Source organism: Schistocerca americana, chromosome 5 (genome assembly GCF_021461395.2).
Source record: "Schistocerca americana isolate TAMUIC-IGC-003095 chromosome 5, iqSchAmer2.1, whole genome shotgun sequence".
NCBI classification, from domain to species: domain Eukaryota; kingdom Metazoa; phylum Arthropoda; class Insecta; order Orthoptera; family Acrididae; genus Schistocerca; species Schistocerca americana.
The window spans coordinates 444512582-444529723 of record NC_060123.1 but is presented as its reverse complement, the minus strand read 5'-3'; the positions used below and the strand labels follow the sequence as shown (position 1 = coordinate 444529723).

The 17142-nt window shown below is 42.8% G+C and overlaps 1 protein-coding gene across 1 annotated transcript in view; it reads right to left on the bottom strand.

Moving 5' to 3' along the window:
- LOC124615562 (cellular tumor antigen p53-like) overlaps positions 1-16702 on the bottom strand; it is a 67845-nt gene extending 51143 nt beyond the window's left edge. Inside the window, exons 1-4 of the mRNA XM_047143538.1 lie at positions 16684-16702; positions 15905-15963; positions 12991-13024; positions 7685-7933 (exon numbers count right to left, since the gene is read on the bottom strand). Coding sequence (XP_046999494.1) covers positions 7685-7933; positions 12991-13024; positions 15905-15954 — 333 coding nt within the window. The 5' untranslated portion in view covers positions 15955-15963; positions 16684-16702. The remainder of the gene's footprint in view (positions 1-7684; positions 7934-12990; positions 13025-15904; positions 15964-16683) is intronic.
- Positions 16703-17142: the final 440 nt, after the last annotated feature.

Below are 17142 nucleotides of genomic sequence, written 5' to 3'. Positions count from 1 at the left end.
GAGACCCCAGCCGGGTATATGTCGCCATATTAATCGGGGAGACAATGGCCCCAGAGTCGACCTGAAAACTGACATCCTCAGTGAAAATGCGGAGCGTGAGGAAAAGCTTCCACGCTGATGGGTCATCCTGTGGGACAACCGATTGCAGAGCATGGACAGTATCTTGACGCCCAGGAGGGGCAGGACTGGAGCAAGTCAAGTGACTACGACAAACCGATCGGATGTGGCCCTCCTTGTTACATAGCGTGCACGTTTTCCAGCGGTGGGGACAATCAGCCCGTGAATGGGCAGTAAAGCACTGTGGGCAAGATGGAAGTGGGCCGCGCGACCGGCGACGAGGCACGACCGAAGGCGCCAATGCCATAGAGACGTTGGACAATGAGGAGTCCCGACGGCGCTGGCCTCTGTTGCCCGGGCCACGTCGACGTCGCGAGGGCGGAACCCGCAGTGACGCCGCTATCGCCACCACCTGTGGTCGCACCATACGACACTTATTAGCCGCTTGAGCAATTTCAAAGGAGTGGGCAATGCGCAGAATCTCTTCTAAGGACGTGTTGTCGAGTTTCAAAGCCGCAGTACAGACCTCAGGATCGGCAGGCACCTGAACCACCACATCCCAAATCAGGGAGGCCGCATATGGAGCCTTATACTGCTGATTGGCGGACGTAAAATCGCATTGACGGCTGAGACCCTGCAAGTCCGTGACCCAGGAACGATACGATTGACCAGGCTGTTTATGGTACTGGTGGAACTCCAGCCGAGAGGTGACCACATGGTAGCGTTGGGAATAATAGTTTGTCAGCAAAAGGCAGATCTCCTGGAAAGAGAGAGCCACAGGGTCGGACAATGGTGCCAACTTGCGAAGAAAGAACGTGTCTGGGGAGGCCCAAGACAAAAACAACGACCGCTGCAAGGAGTCATCCGTGACTTGAAAAGTCATGAAATGTTGTTTCAGCCGATGTAAATAGGTTTCCCAGTCCCCTTTAGCGTCATTAAAGGGTGGAAATGACGGCGGACATGGGAAAGCATCGGACATCCGAGGACTCTGAAGCTGTTGTGGTAACGCGTCCCGGGCACTGACTTTGTCCGTTAGCAACTGCAGCGACTTTTGTAAGATGTCTAACTGGAGCTGCTGCTGCTGCAGCAGTTGCTCCAGCAGACAGACTAACTTCTGTCTCCATACCAACAATGTCCACTGTTGACCTCGTTGCCAAAAATGTAACGGTGACTGGCACGGTCGCGGGATTGAAGAGACGGAAAGCGCAGCAGGACCCGCGGCGTGGCCCGCGAACAACCACACAACTGGAGGACGGACACGACCAATGAAGGACAGAGCGAATAACGACAAAATCGAAACAACGTAGTCACACAAAAACCTAACAACCACGTCCACTTGTACACAGAACAAGAAAATAAATAAGCTGTCTAAGGCGAGGCGATGTGTCCCGAGACATATGCATGGTTAGACTGGATGGCTGAGCGAGAGGCAGGCGCTTCAGTACTCTATCGGGGGCACCACTATTGGCAGCTGGAACCAGGTGTTCCACTGTGGTGCCCTCACACTAAATGCGGGCCCAGAGGCACGCACCACCACACCTTACAGCGTGAAGGTGCAGAGACCTCTAGGGGTCTTTGACGTCCATGACGTCTCGCGGGGATTCAAATTCGGCACGGTATCAGAAAAAGCCATTCGGATAACACGCTCTAGGCAAACTAAATTATCTGTAGTACAGCAGCCTCAGTGAAAAAAACCATACTGGGTCGAAGCCAAAAGGTCCCAGGATTCGAGGATCCAATAGAGCCTTCAACTCATCATATGTTCATATAACTTGTGGATATGTCTGCTTGTGTCTGTATATGTATGGATGGATTTGTGTGTGTGTGCGCGCGAGTGTATACCCGTCCTTTTTTCCCCCTAAGGTAAGTCTTTCCGCTCCCGGGATTGGAATGACTCCTTACCCTCTCCCTTAAAACCCACATCCTTTCGTCTTTCCCTCTCCTTCCCTCTTTCCTGACGAAGCAACCGGTGGTTGCGAAAGCTAGAATTTTGTGTGTATGTTTGTGTGTCTATCGACCTGCCAGCGCTTTTGTTTGGTAAGTCACATCATCTTTGTTTTTAGATATAACTTGTGGAAAACATTGTTTAAACTGACCGGACGAAAGAGTCCATCTGAAAATGTGGTTTACCAAATTTCAAAACTGGAATAGCGACACTTTCTCACCACTGGGAAGGGAATTCCCCTTGATAGAGAGACAGTTAAAAAGGGGAAGAAAATGCATGGCGAATTTCCATTCGCTAAGTGGGGTGTTATAAGGTTCGAGGCAGCAGGGAATAAAAGATAAAGGATGTTGTTCCAGCCGTATCTGACTGGTGGACGTTGAACCTACTCTGAGGCCTGGACGAAATGCTGAGCAATATGCTCAGTGACAGAACCCAGGCTGCTGAGGATAAAACCATTCAAAGAAATTCTTGGAACACAGGACAGCAGTCAAAAATGCACCTGATCACTGCCCACACATGCAAAGAGGAAGTATGCAGCCCAGTGACAGTGACATATCATTCACAACGAATCAGTTTCTGGCATTTAGGAACATAATGGTCTGGGCACAAAGCCTTCTAAAGGCCGGGAGGCACGGAAACAATCTTTAATAGCTGCAGCAATTTTGGGGGTCCACCAAGGGACAGTCTTCTGTTGAGGAGAGCCTGATGAAGGTGGAATTGTCAAAGCAGCTGCTAAAAGAATGGCATCAGTCAAACTATATATGGACTCATCAATGCCACTGTGTGGTGAAGCAGTGTCATGGTAGTTGACGAAAAGGCATCCCAATTCATATTAGTAAAGGCCCACCTGAGAGAACTTCCAAACGAGTAATACTAGAGAAAAGATGAAACAATCAGAAAATGATTGCTGTCGCAATTGTCATGAGCTCCCCACTGAATGAAGGGGAAGGAATCCAATGCTACATACAGAAATATCACTGGCCAAGAAAGAGCTATGCGTAATATTAAAGTGAGTGGGGGCTCAAGTGGTGAGGGGTCTGAGATCAAGCCCTACTAGTAGAAGGTCATCAACAATCCTGATCCAGTCAGTGGTTGCAGTAGCACCCGACAAAAGGATTATGGGTGTTAAAACCCAAAGGAGAAAGAAGGGGGGAGGGATCTGTCGAAGGAGGAGATCAGGAAGCATACAATCTGAAAAGGGATAAAGATTGCATATTGTTACCACAGAATCAAATGGATCCAAACGGCCAGTGCTTCCAGCACATTATGTAGACGAACCCAGAAACTAACTATGTCCATCTGGACCAACATACTGACACCACCAGAGGCTCACAAAGAGCTGACCCGGTTCTGGCAGAAGGTTTCGGAGCCATGAAGAGTTGGTAAGTGAGTATCCACAAACGAGGTCCCTGCAATACAACAAAAGCTACAGAGTACAGAGAAAGAAGAGACTGCAATTCCAGAAGGTGACAATAGGAATCATTACAGTCCCATTGGAGGAGAGTACTAGATGAGCCCATATGGACGTCAAACAGGCCAGAAACAGTTATTTGTAGAGTCAGCGTCTGTCACCGGTAAGCACAGAGTGACATTCTCTAGTGTAAGATCAGAACATGATTACAAAGGAGGGAGTGACAGACCCTGGGATGTCAGCAAGGTTTCGTCCCAAGAATTACGCATCTTCTTCCTCTCCTTCAGAGGGCAAGAGGAGATGTGATTGAAAAGACAGAAAGTCCCCAAGCAATATCAGGATCCGAAAGACAAGTAGCGGCCTTGAGGCCCACTGTGCATGGGTTCCGCATCCAACTTGAAATAACAGAGTTTCTGTGCCGCAGACATCGTGAAGGGAGGTTCACAGAGGCAGCCCCATCCCCAGTGGGTGCCAGAGGAGAGGGTTTCTTCTCCGGCCGAAGAGAAGGTGCAGTCCAGCGAGGGGTGGGAATGGGAATTGCCAGAGAGGAGGAAAGGGGGAGAGGATGGAGTTAAGGCGGAAGGAGCAGAAGGAGTACGAGTAGGAGGAGGAGGAGGAGGAGGAGGAAAGGATGCAACAGAAGCAAAAATGGGCAGTAAAGATACAGGGTGGAGAAAGTTGAATTTCTGTCAGACCTCAGAGTAGGACAGATGGTCTGAGAGTTTTGAACTCCTGAATCTTCCTTTCCTTTTTATAGGTCAGGCAATACAGCAAGCAAGGAGAATGTGGACTGCAACAGTTAACTCACTTGGGCAGTGGGTGGAAGAATTCCTCACATTGAGAGGACAACTGCCACTGTAAATAGGATTCACCTCACATCACATGTGACCAAAACGGAGACACTAGAAACAGTGAGTGGGAGACAACATTTAGGGCTTCATGTCACAATGGCAAACCATAACTTAAGACATTTTCCAGAAGGATACCCCCTCAAAAGACAGGATGAAAGTGCCAGCATCAAAGTGATAGTTCTTAGAACCTCTGCGGGCTTGCTGTACGAAATAAATGCCACGTCGTGCCAGGTTAGTCCTGAGTTCCTCATCAGACTGAAGGAGAAGGAACTGTGAAAAATAATGCCCTGGGTCATATTTAAAGACTGGTGAGAGGTAATACTTACTGGGATATCCCCTAAGTGCTCGCAAGCAGAAAGGGAAGTCAACTGACTGGTAAAAGAAGTTTTACTCAGCAGAGAATGAGATCACATCCTACTAAGCGGATCAACATCGAAATATTCTTTAAAAAAAAAAAAGAGGGGGGGGGGGGGGGGGGGGGTGGTTAGTAGGTAGGTTTGCTGATGGCGAAAGTACCCCCATTGCATCTGTACTGGAGTGAGCCAAGTCACAGGGAAAGGATTTTGCCTCAATGCCTCAAGCTGGCAGGCCTGGCCCTCCTCCTTTTCGACGCAAAAGTAGAAGCAGAGAGAGAACTGTTTCTGTCTGAAGAAACAGCTATGGAAGAGTGGCCAGAATTAAGGAGCTTAGCATACTTCATGCATAGAGTATCCTCCCTGGTACCACCCACTCCAATTAGGGACTCACCCCGCAGGCACCATCCAGTTGCAGCTAGAGCCACCTGGTCCAGCAGTCACTGTCAGGAATTCCAATGTCCCAAGAACAACCACTCCCAGGCATAAACAAGGCAGTGACAATGATCCCTGTGTTGTCAGGGGATGCTGTCAGATGGGTACATAACAGCCCCATCACGCAAACTGGTTACACATGCTGGTGACCTAGCAGGTGAAGGTGTGGGGGCTAGAAGAGGAAGGAAGGGTGGAAAGAGAAGAGGGAAGAGGAAACAACCATGGAGCCCTAGAGAGGGAGTTCTTCCCCAAATGGTTCACTTTATGGAAACAGAAAACGTAAGGGAAGGAAAGGGGGGCGGGGGTGGGGGGTGGGGTAGAGACCAGAAAAAGCTGAAAAAAGGGACAGAAACAGCATGAGGAGGAGCTAGGATGGGAAGGAATGGATATGGGGAAGGGAATGCATACAGCTCGGGGCCGAATGTGTGCCACACACGTACCCATGAAAGAGCTGTGAGCCCTCGGGGGGGGGGGGGGGGGGGACAGTATTTTCGGTTAGACAGCCAACTGGAACAACTGCTTGAACAGTTCCTGCATCTAAGTGTGACCTGGTTCTTCAACAGGTCCTACATATGTCCCTTGGGTTGGCCTATTGAGCTCTCAGATGCAGACCACTTGTCATTCACCTTTCGTTTTCCATCAACAGCACCAACATCTGGTTTTGCAAGGTTTTGTGATCTTTACAGAAGCTGACGAATCGCGTTGGGAAGAGCAGCCATCCTCCCAGCAATACTGGGGCTTCCATCTCATGCATCAGTCCCATTCGGGAATTTCAAGCACTAAGCAACTGATATGTTGCAATATCTATTGATCTTATCTGGATGATGACGTTGCACAGGTGGTTCAACAGGCACACCTGTCAGCCCCACCCAAATCGTTCTCTCTTGTGGCCTGTGCCACAGCTGTGGCACTGAATTCATGCCGACATGGGTACTTCCTTCGGGTCCAGGTGATTAATTGTTGTGTGCCATTCCTCCCATTTCCCATATGTTGTATGCCTCTAGCAGCCAACGATGTCCACAGTGAGATCTTTTTAGAGGATCTTTGCAACAGACAGTGAACCTCACATGCTGGTACCTGGCAGTGGTCCCCAATTCAAAATGATTTTTTTTCAAAAGGTTTTGCACCTGCAATAGGATTAAACATGTTGCTACTCCCATGTTTCAACCAGCCTCAGATGTGTTAACAAAAAGAATTCACAATTACATTAAGAGCTCCAGGGTATGGTGCATCTGCTTCAGCACTAAAATCCTTAGTTTCTTACTGGTTCACTCTTTTCAATGGTTGTAACCCGTCACAGCACCTTCATGGTCATCCTAACAGGACACTTTGGGATCTTGTTCCCAAACACACAATGCGAAGGAGACGCAGCCACACTGTTCCGTGTGAAATGCACCATTGTGGGTACACACATCTGAGCTGAATTTGGGGTGGATCCAGATAGTCTTGGTGGCTACAACTTGTGGGATGCTGCACTGGCACCACAATAAATTCTTGAAACAGCATCCAGGTTTTGACCTCCTCTCATTGGGGAGTTCAGTATCACTACCACATTGTAGCTCTCTCTAGTCCTAGAGGGCTGCCTGATCCCCCCTACTACGAGATAAGAGTGCACTCTCCACAAACATCCAGCCACACTAGAATCGCCAGCACTCCCGGATGTCACACAGGAATCTTTCACCATGATACTGCCCAGCTACCAGTTTCATCCTCCACACTGGTCAGCAGGTAATGGCCCAAAATATCAGTTCATTGGGGAGGGATTTAGTAACCCTGCTGGATGTGAAAAATGGAAGATAAGAATCCATCGATGCAATGTCACACACGCACGACAAAGGTGCATGCGATGGAGACACGGCTGATATAAAAGACCAGTCGTGAACTTCTGTAGCTGGCAATTTAAGGATGACCAGTGGCAAACACCCTTTCAATCACTATAATCCAAAAGCCTCCCCAAGTGAACTACAATTGTTGCTGCTGTTTACATCAGCTGATTTAGACTTGTGTCACATGGTGCATCGACCTCATATGTCTAAGTGTATGGTTTCCACCACCACCAGCCAAGACGCAGCTTTTCTTAGTGTCATACAATATGCATGCATAGTCAATTAGAATGTTAATTTCTATGTGGAGCTATGGCTTAAACACTTTCCACCAAGAGCTATAATTGTTTGTTTTTAGGGACTAATAGCAAATTTTACTCTGTTGTTACACAAGTTCACTGGTGTTCAGTAAATGCTGTTGTCCTCAAAGTGTGTGTTGCAAATATTTTGTATGACTGGGTTCATAGATGGACAATTTTCCCATTTCTGTTGATAACATCCCTGCACCACATCTCAAGCTAACAGTTAGGTGAAATCAATACAGCACCCATTAATATCACTTTCAAAATGAGAGATATTTGTTTTGGATGGCTATATCAATAATTTTATCAACAAGAATCAGTTGCTTAACAAAATAGCCCCAAAAAGATACTATAAAGCTTAAAATTTCCACATTGTCCAAAAATATGCATATCACAACAAAGGATGAGATCTAAATGATACCAAGATAGTACAAATGTACTGCGAAAGTTTGAAGTAACCTTGAAAATTCACTTTTGAGAGTTTTCATTGTTCATTATGAAACATACCACCCAATGAGCATCCTCTTGGTGTCTAGATGGTTGGATATCAAATTCATATTGTCCAGGAAAAGCATCAGTATGAGGTCGCTTAACAGTAGCTGGGAAGGAAGCTGATGCTGCATTTGTGGTTGCTGTTGTTGTAGTTGATGTTACACAAAGTGGCCCTAACCCCATCGCTGCTGACCATGTTAAACTTTCTTCTGTTGTATATGCGTCTTCAAGACAGTACTCTGTCCGCGATGATACAAGCATTTCCTGAAAACAGAAAAACTAGTATGATCTTCTGAAGTATTATTGCAAACTAGGTAATCAAAGAGAAACATTACACTATATTTTAATATCTTGTAGGAACTGACACAGACATTCTGTTACATCCAAGCATATTGAAAATGTCTGTATGGTTGTTTGCCTGCCCCCCCCCCCCCCCCAAGTCATGGATAAAGTATTTTCACTTGTTATAATTCTGAAATTTGGTTTCATAAAACTAAACCATATTCAGACATTTTGTTTGAATACATTCTCGGCTTAGGGCCAGAAACCATATTACACTTGTAGTACACTTGTAGTGACTTGTGTCCTTCGATGTATTTGTTAGACGTTAACAAGCTCATGTCTAGCCTTTAGGCTGTCCAAGATTGTCAACACTGAAGACATATGAGATAAGGAGATGAAGTTTGAGGGATCCAGACCATCAACTACTACAAGGACAGTGTGATCTTGCTCAGGAGTGTATGAAACATTTCTCTGAGCTCACAATATAAATTTGTGCTACAGTCATTACATAATTTTAAAATGAGAGTGATATAACCTTTTTTTCAGAATAAATGCTTGCAGAAGCAGCATATTTAAGAAATTATTTTTGTTGTGGTGCCCTGGCCACTTGCAAAATTACAAAATATTACGATGGCTGGTTTATTGTATGTAAATTTTGGTACATGCGTACATTTGATGAACATCACTAATATTTACAGTCACTTTTTCTCTTTGATTATACTGTAGGTAGGAATAGCTATTATCTCTATTTTTCAACTGGATTTTTATTTTTGTTTTTAACCAAACACTTAACACTTATACCAAACATTTAACACTTATGTTGGTGAGCCACAACATTATCACCTCCTGCTTATTAGTTGGTCGGTCCCAATTTGGAACATAATACAGCAGAGATTCCATGTTGCACAGGTCCTTTGTAGGTTAGCAGAGGTATGTGGCGCCAAATGTCTATGCAAAGGTCATGCAATCCCCATAAATTAGCGATAGATTATTTGTCGACATAGAGCTACTGCTCGATAGCATCCCAGTAGTATGCCATCAGGTTCAGATGAGGCGAATATGGTGGCCAAGAAGTCAATATGAGTTCACAGTCATGTTCCTCAAACCACTGTAGCACGATTCTGGCCTTGTGACATGGGCAGTTATTGTGCTGGAAGCAGCCACCACTGTCAAGGAAGGCATCAAATCAAGCACATAGGGATGGAAGTGGTCTGCAACAATATTCATGTAGGCCCATAGCTGCCACGGTGCCTTCAATTACTACCAGTTGTCCCACAGAAGCCGAGGTGAAAGCCCTCTACCCACATAGCACTACCCAGAATGGTCTGTGTCCGAGGCGTGGTGTATGTTTGGTGCACCTGTGCCTCTGGATGATAGCAAACCTGACATGACAGAAATTGTAATTAACAATGTCACTGTGTAAACATAAGAACATGTAGATGCTGTCTGATGCAGAGCCCCATATTAAACAACTTTCACTGAACAGTGTACTCCAAAACATTTGTGTCTGCACCAACATTGTACTTATCTGTCACATCTACTACAGATTGGCACCCATCCTGTTTTACACGATGTCCTAGCCTCTAAACTCCGCATTCTGTGAAGGCGTGTGGATGCTCAACACCTTGTCACCTACTTGTTATTTCATCATTCTTCAATCACTTTCCATAGATGCATACAAACAGTCAACCATACATACTTTTCTTACACCATCACATGTCTGCAATGCTATCAACTGGCATTCAATCTCACTGGAGGTAGTGGTCATAATGGTTTCGTTCAACACTGTTTTAGACAGCTCCTTCAGTTTGTGTGTGTGTGTGTGTGTGTGTGTGTGTGTGTGTCTCATTTACATTGGGCCTTGTGTAAGTACTTCTGGATCCGGTTGTCACATTCAGTTGCGTGATAAATTACCACAGAAGCTTGACTCAAGAAGTACTTACATGGGAGCCAATGGACATACATGAAACACAGTCAGGCTTCGGCTGCCAAAGATTGTGATCACATGTGTGTGCGTTGCATTGGCATGAGTGTGTGTATGTGTGTTGTCTATTTTCGACAAAGGGCTTGTTGGCCGAAAGTTCACTTTCCAACAGTCTTTCTGTTGCGCCTGTTTGCGACTTAGCATCTCCGCTATATGGTGACTAGGGACTATCCGTTTCATTATATTGTTACTGGCATATAAACCACCAAAAAAGGGTCTAAATAAACTTGGCAAAACAGGTTTCATTAAAAATTCAGCTGCAAAAGATGAGTAATAGTTATTCTTATCTATGAGATAAAAGCATATACACAAAGTTTGTGACCTTGGTCATCCCATGCAGCTTATTTAACTGGGGATGAATGGTCAGGATGATCAAAGATACTAATGTAAAACCAGAAATATGATTGATGAAATTTGTTCAGGTTTACAATGATGTCAACAGGTTTAAAATCCACAAGCTTTTGCCCAAGTATTCTACAGCCATTGTCAGGTGATGTGCGACATGTGGTTGCTGAAGTCATTCTTATATGGTGGCACTATTGCCTGTGATGTCACTGGTGCCCAGTCTGGCACCATATGTGGTAATGCTTCGGTTGCAAGACCACTATGACTGCTTCAGCCTTCTGAAGCTTGGGTCCCAAGCTTTACTTAACTGCAGACAGAATATTTATTGAAAGGTTTTCAGAAATTTTTAACTGAATCACTTCTTTTACGACTCTCACAGAAACCGTTTGTCCACCTGATAATAGATCTTTTGTCAAATGGAACTCTGTGTCTGTTTTCCACAGCAAGCTATGTGAAAGGTGATGTAGACCTCACAACTCAGAGAAATCTGCGGTAGGAGAGTATGCTCTGGAAATCAGGCACTGAATTACACTCAATGACACATGTATTACTAAAAAGACAAAAAAATTCTGGGGTAGCTTCATAAAAGAAGCAAACAACACATTTCTAAAAACACGCTCAATAAGACAGCAGTCTGCAGCTAAGCACAGATTGAGTCCTGGCCACCAGAAGGTTAAAGCAGGTACAGTGCTCTTGCAGCTAGAACATTACCTTATAATGTGCTGGACTGGGCATCACCTGATGTCACACGTGGTAGTGTCACTATATGATGGTAGCAACAAGCCCAACAGAATTTTATCAGTATATATCGCCATAAAACCATGCTTTTGTATAAAATGATTGCCTCTAGAAATAAAAATTTTAACACACAAATAGCTTAAGTGCAGAAAAAAGAAAGCTAATATTAATGTCACAAAAATTCTAAATAGTAACTCTAAATATGTGAGAACTCTTCCTCAAGCATAACTACCTTAAACCTTTAAGGAAGGAAGATTAGCATTTCAGCACTGTTGACAGCAACATGATTACTGAGTGGAGTAAAAACTCTACCTCAGGAAGAAAATTAGCCCTGTTGTTTTCAAGAGAACCATCCCAGCATTTAGCATAAGCAATTACAGAAAACTCTAGAAAATCCACATCTGGATGGCCAGAAGAATATTTATACCACCATCCTCCTGAATGGGAGCCCAATGCCTTAACATTGTGCCACCTCGCTCAGTCTTACATCCAGAAAGAAAAGTATACTCCAATTTAAATGAACAAGAATATGTTCTTCAAGCACTGAGCTAAACATCTAATATCCTTAAATAGTGCTGGGATTAACACACAAATTTCACTGACAAGTGTTTTAAGTCTCTGTGTCACTATGCCTTTTCAACACTTCGTCAAAAGAATTTTCCTCAAACGGCACCCAAAATAAATTAAGAGGTTCCTAAGGAGATGTTGGCTGCAGCCTGGAGAAGATGGGAAACAGTTTAACAGTTTTGCTCTCCTGATCAATTTGTTTCAGAAATCATAAGTTTTGTACAAGGTCTCACAAATAAGTTAAGCAAACTGTTTCATTCAACTTACAGTTCCTCAGTCCTTGTCTTCAAAGTACTCCACTCCGCTCCTCTAATCACACACTTCCCTTGGTGCCATTTCAACTTCACCAAGCAACCTCAGAAAACTTCCTTTAGAAATGTTCTTCAATGCCTGTACAAACACTTCTTAATGTCATAAAGGCGTCAAATCAATTTTCTTTAACACTTTTTTTTTAAATACAAAAACATCATTAGGATGAATCTGGGCAGCAGGGAGACAGAGTGGACTGTAATCTGATTTTTATCACAAAACATGAGTCCTCAGCAATGTGAGTCTACAATGGACTCACCGCAACAGGATAGCAAACCGTATCACATGTGGACTCTTTATACTGACTGGAAATGCCAGCTTCTTCAAAAATCAGAATGACACTGTGGAACCAAAAACTATCTATCCTTCACAGCCATAATCTGGTCAGTGATCAAACATCTTTACTGTGACTCCGAGAAGCAACCAAATACGTAAAAAAATCTGACCAATTGTTTTGAGATTTGCGATTCACATACTTTTATTCCTATACAAACTTATATGGAGTAACTACTTTGGGTACATTCGTGCTTTGCAAGGTGATACACTAAACAAACAGTTTCACAACCTTTGCCAATTGTGAAAGCTGCGTGATCAGGTGGGGCCACAACAGTGGTGAAGGAATATACTTCTTGCCACAAGTGTTAACTTTTCGTAACTTTTTTTTTCATGCTATCTTTTCAAAACTGTAAGAGGAATGGCAACTGACTGACGCAACATTGAGACAAAAATTCAAAATATGCAATTCCAATTATGTCAAAAAAAAATAAAAAAAAATAAAAAAACAGCAAGCGTCACTCTGACACAGCTTCTTGAGTTTATTTTGATCATGGAGATCAACTGCCAGTCCACAATAATGAGTAGACTTTTGTCTTAATGTCATAACCCTCGCCTGTAATGTGTCATCACTGACAGCTTGTTTGAGGAGTTCTCTGCAGGCATTCATTACATTCCTAGTGTTCTTTGATAATCAAATGGGGTACACACAGTCACTGTAACTCATTGCACGTTCAGTTTTTAGACTTGAAGATTCTGATTGTTTCTTTTCATTGATTAAATAAAGTAACACAAAATATGAGAAAGTTTAGTGTAAACTTACCGACAATGACTGGCTGCTGCTCACTTCTTGCTCCCTGAAAGAATAACAATAAGTATTTAAAACGAATAATGTTGAATATAAATGACATTTACAATCAAATAATAACTGATGTTAATAATATTCCGTACTGTAACTTCAAACCTTTAGCCACACAAAACAAGAATACAACCATGATACTTAAGGGTAGAGGGTGGTAACGTTCAGATATATTTGTAAACTTTCCACGTGTTAAATGAATGAAATCTATTGATGCTCATCACCATTTTTGCAGTACATACAAAACATGCATAACATTAAATAAATAGAGAAATTTAAGTTTTACATTCAAAGATTTCTTTAAAAACTTTTGTCAGGATGGCTAGTTACAGGTTAGATACAATGATTTACTAAATTCGAGATTTCCCCCCCCCCCCCCCCCCCCCCCCCAGGGTCTTACAAACTGGTCCTTGGGCAAATTGGCTACAGTACCAACACCACATTACAAAACTTAAGTGCCCACATTCTCAAGGAAAACAGAGGAACAGAAACTGATGGTGAAACTGCAAAAGCAGTACTACCGAACACTGTCTTCAAATGTATGTTTATGGAGGAAGGTACAGATGTACTGCCATTTTAATCCTTGCACCACTTCAAAATTGAATGATATAGATACTGATGTCAAGTGACGTACAGAAACAGCTAAAATTAAAAATGGCTCCTGTACCCAATGGGAGGCCTGTCAGATTCTATACAGAATTTGCAGCTACGAAAGCTCCATTTTATTAATAATATACTGTAGGTACCCTTAAAAAAAACACAGTAAAATGTTACATATTGGACCCCCTTGCAATTTTCAATATGGTGCAGATGTAAACATTAGCCTTTGCTCCTCGTCAATCTGTTACCACAACCACGTTTTCTGCTTTCACTGCTTTGCCAACTCACAACCAGATTGTCACCTTCCAACCTAATCTACACCTTGGGCTGCCCTGTTGACTGTTTTCTGTCCCCACAACCAAGATTGGGGGAGGGGTGTCCAATACATAACTTTAGCCCAAAGAACTGCTGCCCAGAAAATGGGAAAAGCACAGGTCACACGATACAAGAAATGGTGACAGAAGTGGTCCCCAAATCACTGTCCAATCTCACCGATGTCTGTCTTGTAGTCCTAGAACATATATTCAGAGTGTAAACATAATGATGTATTCAAACAGAATGACCATCTCTATTCCAACCAGGATGGGTTCTGATGTACAATTTGCGTTTTCTTCACACAAGATGCTGACAGCCATGTATCAACTCAAACTGATGGATGCAGTTTATTATATACAAAATGCATCTGACTTTGTACCAAACAAATGTTTATTAACAGGAGTATGAATAAATGAGGCATCTAACCAAATTTGTGACTGGATTGAGAATTTTGTGGTAGGAAGGACACATCATGTTGTCTTGCGTAGTGAGTCATTGGCAGACGTAGAAGTACCTCTACTACATGCACAAACAAAGTTGACATTCTGCGCGGTGGCAGACAGGAGCGATAATAACGACACTTCCCATATACAGTCACTCCCATCAGCCACCGAGTTGTGTCAACTTTGTTTGCATGAATATTAGGTGTGACAGGGGGAAGTAGGCTGAGGCCATTGCTGTATACTAATGGCCTTGCAAACAATACTGATAGTAACTGCAGACTTTTCACAGATAGTGCAATTTTCTATAATGAAGTACCATCTGATAAAAGCTGCCCAAATATTCAGTCAGATCTTGATAAGATATTGAAAAGATGCAGAGGTTAGCAACTTGCTTTAGTTGTTCAGAAATGTAAACTTATGAACTTCACTAACAAAGAAGACATAGTATCCTAAGATAGTTATTCAAATACTTAAGTTTAACAATTTGTATGGATATGAAATTGAATGATCAGTTGGGTTCAGCTGTAGGTAAAGCACATGGCAGACTTCAGTTCATTACCAAAACACTGGGAAAATGCTGTCAGTTTACAAAGGACTGTTCACAAATAAACAGTGGGTTTCATCTCAGAATAATGTTCATGTGGATGGGACTAAAATGGAATGGATGCATACAAAGGAGGATGGCACAAGTGGTCACAGATTTGTCTGACACATGGGAGAGTGTCACAGAAATGCTGAAAATCCTGAATTAACACTCTTGAACAGAGGCGCAAATTATTCTGTGAAAGCCTGCTTACAAAATCTCAAGAAGCAATATTCAATGAAAAATCTAGAGATACTCTTCAGCCCCCTATGTATCACTCCCATAGAGACAACATTAGACTAGCCTAATTGCAGCACGCGTTCTTCCCGCACTCCGTACAGAATTATAATGGGAAGAACAGCATGTGGTATACTGCTAAGTACCTTGTGCAATGCACTTCTCAGTGGTTTGCAGAGTATGCATGTAGACGTAAAACTTAGCTTCAGTTCACTCAGGTCCCTTAGGTACTTACTGCAAAAATTTTGTTAAAACGGAAAATAGTTGAGTTGCAAACAACTTCTTTCTGAAGAAAATATAGTAATTCAAGTGAAATGAACATCACTGTTTGTGAGGAAACATTTTCTATTTTAAACTATTAACTAGAAGGATAGATAACAGCTCTTTTACGAATTCTACAATTATTTTCCCAAGCTAACTGATGTACTGTGCTGTGGTAGTTACAGTCAAATTGCATAAATACCATAGAACTTTTTCACTCCTAAATTTCATCCAGGTGTCAGTGCACATGACATGATCATCCAATGGAAAAGTTTCTACACATCACAATTATAAGAATTACTTAATTTCAATGATACACAATGGAGATAGAAAACAGTGTCTTTTTTATACAGGGCAATGAATGAGTGACGTCCAGTTGGCAAATGGATAATAATGCCAGACATTAGATTTACTGAAGCTTGATTGTATTTGTACTTACGAAACACTCAGCTGATCACAACCTTCATAAAGGTTTTCACCGAGCTCCATTACTGGCGCCTGGAAAGAAGGAAACACACTTGATATCTATATTTACAAAACACTACTATTACTACATAAACGAACACTCGTCCACACATTGCTAACCAACAATAAATAGCAACGAAGCCTTTGCTATGACACCATAAGTATATCCATCCACCAGTGTGCTCTCTCTTGGGCTCTGAAAAGCACAAGAAAACTACGATAAATCAGTGAGTTTTCCTTCGGCTTAATGAGAACTACTTTTTCCCATACATATCGAAATGTCACGTCTGTAAATAATCGGTTACTCCTCACATATAATTCGGTTTTAACTTCTCTCGCATGTGCAGAAAAGTTGACAGCCTTTCGTACTAATGAATCTGCCACCAGAAACATTCGTTTTTGCGGGAAGTCACTCGAGCGGATTCATAACACCGCGAATTCAATTTCGCATAGCGTCGGTATGGTTCACAGTAACCCCTCAAAAATGCTTGGGCACGCGACTATGCAACTGCAAACAAGTACCACAGATCCTTAAAATTTCGCCAATCCACCAGCTCCATCTCACTTTACAAGCACACATCACAAAAACAGCACGATTTGTGTTTACTTTGAAAGTAGAAGGTTGACACAAAACTCATAAATATCACTTAGCCACACAATATATTTAAAAATGCACTATTACAACAAATTTCCATGAACATTACGAACTGTACATACTTCAAACATTTCTTCACTATAAATGATTTCACTTACGAAATCAACAAGTTGTCGCTCATTTACCGCCGAAATTTAAACTGTCATTAGCCACTATACAAATAATAACGTAAACATTACTCCTTCAAAATTTAAGTATCATAATAGGCTATCAGTTTCTTACCAGTCCAGCAAGACTATTTCCTCCTTCGGCGACGCGTCTCTAAGCCGGCTACATGCAAAAAAACTAACAAAGAAATTTTTACCACCAAACACCAACCAAAGCAATTCAGCGGAGTAACAGCAGTGATCACACTTCGCCCGTAAACGCCGGTCACGACGCAACCCTCTATCCGCGCGAGGTTACATCTCCGCGTTTCGCAGGCTTATCGTAGCTGTGAAACAGACATTTGTACAGATCAAGACGTGCGCTAGCTTGGCAGTTGGATTTGAAAATTTGGGCAGAATTGTTCACATCTGTGAGCGCAAATCACACCCACTGACAAACCGCAGCGGATG